The sequence below is a fragment of the Triticum urartu genome, chromosome 7, assembly GCF_003073215.2.
Source record: "Triticum urartu cultivar G1812 chromosome 7, Tu2.1, whole genome shotgun sequence".
In the NCBI taxonomy this organism is placed as follows: domain Eukaryota; kingdom Viridiplantae; phylum Streptophyta; class Magnoliopsida; order Poales; family Poaceae; genus Triticum; species Triticum urartu.
The window spans coordinates 508,215,426-508,223,589 of record NC_053028.1 but is presented as its reverse complement, the minus strand read 5'-3'; the positions used below and the strand labels follow the sequence as shown (position 1 = coordinate 508,223,589).

At 42.5% G+C, this 8,164-nt stretch overlaps 1 protein-coding gene across 7 annotated transcripts; it reads right to left on the bottom strand.

Annotated features, from left to right (window-relative positions):
• Nucleotides 1-1,130: 1,130 nt before the first annotated feature.
• On the bottom strand, nucleotides 1,131-4,781 carry LOC125525698 (protein RER1A-like). Of its 7 annotated transcripts, XR_007291396.1 has the most exons (5): nucleotides 4,089-4,781; nucleotides 3,256-3,281; nucleotides 3,026-3,126; nucleotides 2,240-2,297; nucleotides 1,372-1,426 (listed from the first exon to the last, which is right to left on the bottom strand). XR_007291396.1 is itself a non-coding variant. In XM_048690701.1 (4 exons), the coding sequence occupies exons 1-4, from the start codon at nucleotides 4,376-4,378 to the stop codon at nucleotides 1,420-1,422; spliced, it is 381 nt and encodes a 126-aa protein (XP_048546658.1). In that variant the 5' UTR covers nucleotides 4,379-4,781; the 3' UTR covers nucleotides 1,131-1,419. The 7 variants fall into 7 exon arrangements, 6 of the variants coding, with proteins under 6 accessions (XP_048546658.1, XP_048546654.1, XP_048546657.1 ...); XM_048690701.1 differs by lacking the exon at nucleotides 3,026-3,126 and having other exon boundaries at nucleotides 1,131-1,426; XM_048690698.1 differs by lacking the exon at nucleotides 1,372-1,426 and having other exon boundaries at nucleotides 2,053-2,297; nucleotides 3,013-3,126.
• Nucleotides 4,782-8,164: the final 3,383 nt, after the last annotated feature.

Genomic DNA, 8,164 nt, shown 5'->3' with positions numbered 1-8,164 from the left:
AGGAGCGGGAACCAGCAACCAGCCAGTGGTAAACCGGGCGGAGGCACCCGGAACGGGGGCGCCGGTTCAGCCGTGCGCGGCGGATCCGCCTCGTCAGAACAATATCCTATTACAGCACGTCTCACCACCTTCAGGTCATTACTCGAACCCGTTGGATAACATCGTCGCCGCCGCTTCACGATTGGCAGATCTCCCGATCGAAGGCGAGTCCCCAGTAGCAGTTGAAACACAATGGGCTAGAGAGCTCCTTCAGACGGCTCTGACCCAACAGCAAGCTTATTCGCACAGTCGTGAGAGGATTCAATCCACCCCTCGCCCAAGTCGGAGCTACAACAGGTTTATTGATGAACCACTTGTATCAAGCATTGCGTGAAACCGTAACTCGCCGCAAGGGCATAACCCGGCAGCTGGCGGTGCTAATGCCCAGGATGTGGTGGATCACGGTCGAGCACATCGAGAAGCCGAGTTAGCAGCGCAATACGCGGCTCGTCAGCTTACTCTGGTTTGTCCAACCATTTCAGTGGAGCCAGGTGTGGTTTTCGGTTCTTTGGGGGTGCCGTATCTCACCCCGGCCACTACAAGAAATATGTCAACTTGTGACCTTGACTATTGGTCACCGAAAGGTCATTGTTTTTCATTTGCGACCTTTTTTTGACCAAAAACAGAAGGTCAAAAGCTGGCGGTCGTAAACTGAAATTAACGACCTTCTCTGTGAGAAGGTCGTGGACATTTACGACCAAAATATGCCTACTGTTTTGTTTTGGTCACTAGCAACCTCCCCAGGCCACGTAGGCATCCAGCATGGCAAGCTGATGTGGCACAAGATTCAGCCCGGTCCAATTCGGTATTCTACATGGGCCGAGCCCATTAATTCAGCCCATTTATATATTTTTCCTATGAATTTTTTGTTAGCTAAATGGACCAAGCCCAACATTGCAGCCTTTTTTATTTTTGGGCCATGGCCTTTTTGTCTCAACAATTTCATTTTTTCTTTTTTTTAAATTGGGTTCACTAATCAGGTGGGTCCCCACTGTCAGGTTCTAGTACTGGGTCCTAGCCGTCAGGGCAATATTCTTCATTTTTTATTTCACACAAATAAATACCTGGTATTTAAATTGGCACACAAAAAACACACGAAATACTTCAAATATTATCAACCATCAAAGTGCTACATCATATAACACACATACAAATGTGATAAGCATCAAGTTTAAAATCATATAACAAGCTCCACAAGTGTACAATCACATGAGCCAGTTCTGCTCCACAAGTGTACAATCACAAGTTCTGCTACATCATACACACATACGAACTATGCTTCACGAAGAAACATGAGCAGTATAAAGGGCATCATTAATGCAAAACTTGACAGTTGACAGCAATGTTAGAACTATGCTTCCTCCGACTTCTTTGTCCTGATCAGCATCTGCACGTTACAGAACAATATTGATCAATTATAAGCCACAACTTCAAATGCCCATACAATTTGTAGTTGCTTAAAAAAACAAAGCAAGCGAGTACTCAGGAGCTTTGGTTAAAACCCATCAAAGAGAGATAAAAACTGGCAAACTATACATCCACTTACAACATAACAAAAGGAAAGAAAATTACACATGATTAAGTAATATATATCATTCATGTTGGAACAAAGAGCAGACTAATTGACACAATGTGGTAACTAAATCATTCAATCCCTGAGACTGATTGGATGTCAGTTTCTTTTACTGCCAGTACCTATTGGTAAATTAAATTACTAATCAGAGGAAATATTTAAGCAGCCCAATTACCTACCAGATCATTGTACTTAAACTTCCTAATCAGATCACCTAATAGGAGATACTATTAAGAATGAAAAGATGATTGAACACTGAAAGAGGTTAGCAAGTTGCTTGTTGGTTTCATCACAAGTACCAGGAGTATTTTTAAACCTACGCAAGTCATTTTTAAACCTATGCAAGTACCAGGAGTATTTCAATCCTTTCCAGTGCAGGTACTCAAAATTTGTTTGAGTAGCAAATCTAGGAGTACTGGAGAACTCCAAGTTAAATGTACTCAAAGCAACCAGCAAAATTTCTCAATACCGGTCCCAACAAGTAATCAGAATACAGCAGCAACAAGTACCAGGAATAAATCACATAAGTAACTAGAACAGAGAAAGAAAATGTAGAAGTGGCAGCGAGGCATGAATGGTGTCCTGAGTTACTGCTGCATCGTCCGTAACAGAGGCCGAGGAACTCGCCGTGATGGGTTGCAGCATCTGTGCTGATGCAGTCTCAGCCACAGGCTCCTCCTCACACCTGAAGTTAAACACGCAGGTTGGTCAGCAGAACTACAGCAGTTTAGCTTTTGGAGATGATGAATAACTCAAATTACCCTTGATATCTATTTCAAAAAAATTAACCTTCTGGTATGGCCATGTTAATAGATAAAATTAACCTTTTCCCCTTTACTTTCTATGAAAAAGGTAAGAGACCAGAATTCTACATGCAGCTTCTGTAGACATAAATCCAAGAGAAATACATGTCTGTAGTGCATGGCAATGACAGTTAGGATCAAGCAGGTTTTACATTTGAGTCCAGAAATATCAAGGTTCTATAAGCTTAAATTTCAGAGACCTGATTGACACTGTAGGTTCTATAAGCTTAAATTTCAGAGACCTGATTCAATTCAGAAAAGGAGTGGGAGCTTATTTTAGAGGCAAGTGAGTGAGTGAACATGTTATTAGGCATAATTACCAGGATTTGGAAGACAATGCAACTCACTCGGACAATGCAATGTTTTGAAGCAAGCTCTATGCAGAGTAATGCAAACTTATGGGACAGATGAGTAACACACAAAATGGCAAGCACAGGTGCACTGACAGTGGTAGCTACTGTCACGTTCAGCAGGACACACTTAGACACACTTATTATTAATGCTGGTAGAACAGAGCAGTGGTGCTACAGCAATGGCGTGGCATGGCACAGGCAGGCAGGCAGACATGCCGGCGCGTGCATGGAAAAAAAGAAATACCAGGGGCCTGGACCTCGTGGCATGCCATAAAAGGAGCATGTAGGAGTCACGGGTCCGAGGGGTTAGGGTACAGGAGAAGCTGAGGCAGGAACACCTCAAAGATATTCACAAGGTCTGCAGCAACAGCAGGACAACAGCAAAAATGTGGTGCTTCAGTTAGTAAAAATCCTCAAAGTCAAGACTAGTAAACTAGTTCTGATATATCAATTTGTAAGGGTAAGCTTCTGTAAGTTCAACCCTGACCTTCCACGCACCACCCTGGTAAATACCTGCAGCAAGGAAACAGAGGAAGCCTACCAATTAGGCACCAAATGAATTTTTAAGTCCTAGAGAGCAGATTGAAGGATCAAAATGTTACCATATAACAGCAGACTAAATACCACTAAAAGAACACCACAATGACTTGAAAAGCAATGCGGCAGAGGCAGTTAACATATAGTACTTGCAAACTGGAAAGATATTGATTGTAGAATCCCATCTGAACTTCTGAACCATGCATACAACACCGAGACTACCACAGACAGAACAACAAATGGCTTAACAAGGAGTTATTTTACAAAATGGAAAGCTAACAGCTCTTCATAGGGAAGTAAAAGCAGTTAGCAAGATGGAATGGCCTAGAAAATGCAACATATCCTTTCCAGAATACACAACCTCTTAAAGTCAGAGCACCACAAAACTCCAATTGCACACAAATGCAATAGTTCACCTGGAGAATCCCGCACTATGCAATCCTAAGCAATTGCACTAGAAAACTTTGTCAGCAAGTGGCTCCAACTATGAATGGAAAATGCTCAAGCAGGTCAACAAAATGGGTGTATCACATCTAACGTAGTAGCTGGCAAGGCACATGAATTAGCAAGGCTGTATAAATGTTCCAGCTATCCACCTATTTACAAATGGGTTGTTGGTGAGCCCACTTGCTGGTAGGCGAATCTTGCGAAACTGCCGGAAAAAGAAGCGAGCTATTCGATCAAATCTGGGTCTCGAGAAGGGTATTGCATCTGATCTCGAATTTGGCATCAATTTCACGCAATCAAATCAGAAGAAGGGGGCAGCAGAAGAGATGGATATACCAGAACTTGAACTCGGGGAGGCGGCGGATGAAGGGCTTGAACTCGTTGTTGCCGCAGGTGGGGAGCGCGGGGCCGGCCTGGTCGAGCGCCTCGAGCTCCGGGTCGACCATGGGAGAGAGGAAGCCGATGAGGAGGTTGAGGCGGTAGATGCTGAGGCCGTAGGAGACGACGTAGAAGCCTTGCACGTAGTAGACCCGCGGCGCGTAGACGGCGGCGGCCAGCAGCGTGCCCGCCCACCGCCCCGCCGTGTGCGGCTCCGGCGGCGGCGGCGCGAGCGCCTGCGTCGTCATGGCCACTGCAAGCTCGCACGAGGACGACGCCGCCTTGGATTGGGCGTTGTGCGCTGCGCCTGCACCTATGCGAGTGAGAGGGAGGAAGGGTGGGGTGGGGTATTGGTCGCGGTTTGATTGGTTGCGGATCAAGGAGAGGTCAACGGCGGGGTGGTGCGGCCGCCGTGGGCGAGGATGACGGCGGGGTGGTGGCGGCCGCCGTGGGCGAGATCGACGGCGGGGTGGGGGCGGCAGTTGTGGACAAGCACGGTGGATCCGGGCGGGGCTGGGGACGGGACCGGGGGAGGATGGGATCAACACGAGGCCATCGCCGGGGTTTGTGGCGTGGTGGAGGTGGCCGTGAGGAGGGAAGGAGGAGAGGGCGAGGGAGGGAGGGGGCGGTGGCTGTGGGTGCGTAGGGGGGCGAGAGGACGAGTGGTGCGGGTTGTGTTAGGGCTAGTTAGGTGAGACGGTGGGGGGTCAAGTCTGCCGTTAGATCAGGGATGATCGAACGGTTCAGATCGCCTACGGTAGGGTGATCCGGGGGAGACGTCCTGATTGGTTGGAGACTATGGCTGTAATTTAAAATATAGTCTTTAAGTGCTAAAAACAAAGGTGTTTATGAAGCAACTACCAATAGTATTTTGTAAAATGGAACCACTAAAATTTTCACTCAAGTTACACCACATTTTATGGATGATGATAACCAACCTGTATGCATTTCCAATCGTTCTAGCCTTTTTTGGCCATTTAAGTTTTGTAAGATTCCATCCGCAGCTACGAACGGTTATGCCCATGGTTTTAATCGCGTTTTGAAATTGGCATAAAGAATTAAAGAAATCAAAAAATGGAAAGCCTTTGCATTGTGTGATCTAGTGTCTAGGAAAAAAACAAACTTCTAATACGATAAATACTTTTAAAAAGTCTACTTAAATAGTCAATCTTATGGTCACATTCTTGGCATAGTCTACTCAAATGACCTCATATTGTGCACAAGGGTGCATCCTGGAATGGCAAACAATTTTGCCTAAGAAATCTTTTATTTTCTTTGGACGAAAATTAGTTTTCCATTTTTTTGATTGCCCAAAATGAGTTTTTTTGTGAAGGGCCTACTATATATTTGTTGCAAAATTGTACCTAATCAATTTTATAAAATACTAGGCCATATATAATGCACAATTGACCAAATGGTCGGGTGTAAAAAGTTTTGATCCACCTCTGGTGAAAAAGACAAATTCCCGCTGATTCAGCAGGAAGCGGGTCAAATTTGAACTGTAGCTACCTCGTAGTTTGCTCTTTATTTTTTTCCAAAAATCATTTCTAGGTACATAAGTATCTATTAAATCAGAGAAATACCAAAAAATCCAAGATTCAACCACTAGCTAGGAACGGTCATTCCCGGCGTTTTGACCGCATTTTGAAACGGGCATAAAAATTCAAAAAAAATCAAAAAATTGGAAAACCTCCGCATTGTGTCATTATATGTGACCAAGTTTCCAGGAAAAATAATAAACTTGTAATATGGTAATTATTTTTTAAAAAAGTGTTCTTAGAAATGAGCTACCATGCATGAAGATTCATGGCTTTCAAGCCAAATGATCAATCTTATGGCCACATTCATGGCATAGTTTGTTCAAATGATCTCATACTGTGCACAAGGGTGCATATTGGAATTCCAAACAATGTTTCCTAAGGGAGTTTTCATTTTCTTTGCATGGAAAAATCATTTTCCATTTTTCGAGTGCCCGAAATGAGGTTTTTTTGTGAAGGACCTACCATATATTTGTTGCAAAATTGTACCAAATCAATTTTCTAAAATACTAGGACATATTTAATGCACAATTGACCAAATGGTTGGGTGCAAAATTTTTTGATCCACCTCTGGTGAAAAAGACAAATTTCTGCTGATTTAGTGGGAAGCGGGTCAAATTTGAACTGTAGCTACCTCGTAGTTTTCTATTTATTTTTTGCAAAAATCATTTCTAGGTACATAAGTATCTATTTAATCAGAGAAATACCAAAAAAATTCCAAGATTCAACCACTACCTAGGAACGGTCAAGCCCGCCGTTTTGACTGCATTTTGAAAAGGGCATAAAAAATTCAAAAAAATTCAAAAAATTGGGAAAACTTCGCATTGTGCCGTTATATGTGACCAAGTTTCCTGGAAATATAATAAACTTGTAATATGTTAATTATTTTAAAAAAGTGTTCTTAGAAATGAGCTACCATGCGTGAAGATCCATGGCTTTCAAGCCAAATGATCAATCTTATGGCCACATACATGGCATAGTTTGTTCAAATGATCTCATACTGTGCACAAGGGTGCATATTGGAATTCCAAACAATGTTGCCAAAGGGAGTTTTCATTTTCTTTGCACGGAAAAATCATTTTCCATTTTTCGAGTGCCCGAAATGACGTTTTTTTGTGAAGGACCTACCATATATTTGTTGCAAAATTGTACCAAATCAATTTTCCAAAATACTAGGACATATTTAATGCACAATTGACCAAATGGTTGGGTGTAAAAAGTTTTGATCCACCTCTCGTGAAAAAGAAAAATTCCCGTCGATTTAGTAGGAAGCGGGTCAAATTTGAACTGTAGCTACCTCGTAGTTTGCTATTTATTTTTTCCAAAAATCATTTATAGGTACATAAGTATCTATTTAATAAGAGAAATATTGAAAGTTTTCCAAGATTCAACCACTAGCTAGGAACGGTCAAGCCCGCCGTTTTGACCACATTTTGAAATGGGCATAAAAAATTCAAAAAAATCAAAAAATTGGAAAACCTTCGCATTGTGTCATTATATGTGACCAAGTTTCCAGGAAAAATAATAAACTTGTAATACAAAAATTATTTTAAAAAAGTGTTCACAGAAATGAGCTATCATGCGTGAAGATTCATGGTTTTCAAGCCAAATGATCAATCATATGGCCACATTCATGGCATAGTTTGTTCAAATGATCTCATATTGTGCACAAGGGTGCATCTTGGAATTTGAAACAATGTTTCCTAAGGGAGTTTTCATTTTCTTTGCACGGAAAATTCATTCTACATTTTTCGAGTGCCTGAAATGAGTTTTTTTGTGAAGGACCTACCATATATTTGTTGCAAAGTTGGACCAAATCAATTTTCTAAAATACTAGGCCATATATAATTCACAATTGACAAAATGGTTGGGTGTCAAAAGTTTTGATCCACCTCTGGTGAAAAAGACAAATTCCCGCCGATTCAGTAGGAAGCGGGTCAAATTTGAACTGCAGCTGCCTCATAGTTTGCTATTTATTTTTTCTAAAAATAATTTCTAGTTACATATGTACCTATTTAATCATAAATACATGCTTTGGTGGCGATACATCGAGGTTTGGACAGTGGCCGAGGGCTCCAACTCTAGAGCGTGTAAACTTGCATGCCCGCCGCGTGGTCACCGCTTGACCGTGGCGTTGCCATGTGTTCTGAGCGGCCTAGGCATGTCTAGTGGGTTGGGCACTCCCCAGGTTGGTGCTAGGAAGAAAATTACAACATAAGATTCTCACGAGGAGACCGATCGATGCTCAAACATGAATTAGCAGCCAAGTGTTTGATTAGCGGTACAGGAAATGTACATGGCTAATGGGCGTGTGTTTTGGCTGAGGATGATCAATTACTAAGAAGACCGTCTTCACAAATTTTCAGCTCAAAAGGAGGAGCCTAGGTGGTACTTGCTTTGCAAACTACCACACTGGACATAAATACGAATGTTGAAGCTCGGCTCAAAATAATGAATGGATTGAGCTAGCATTTGGTGGAGGATGGTTATTTGGGC

Bases quoted from the DNA above. Each gene is read 5' to 3' on its own strand.
- LOC125525698 (XM_048690696.1), bottom strand. From the start codon at position 4,378: ATGACGACGCAGGCGCTCGCGCCGCCGCCGCCGGAGCCGCACACGGCG. The intron at 2,298-4,088 runs GTATATCCATCT...GTTTAACTTCAG, and splicing joins CTCCCCGAGTTCAAGTTCTG to GTGTGAGGAGGAGCCTGTGG.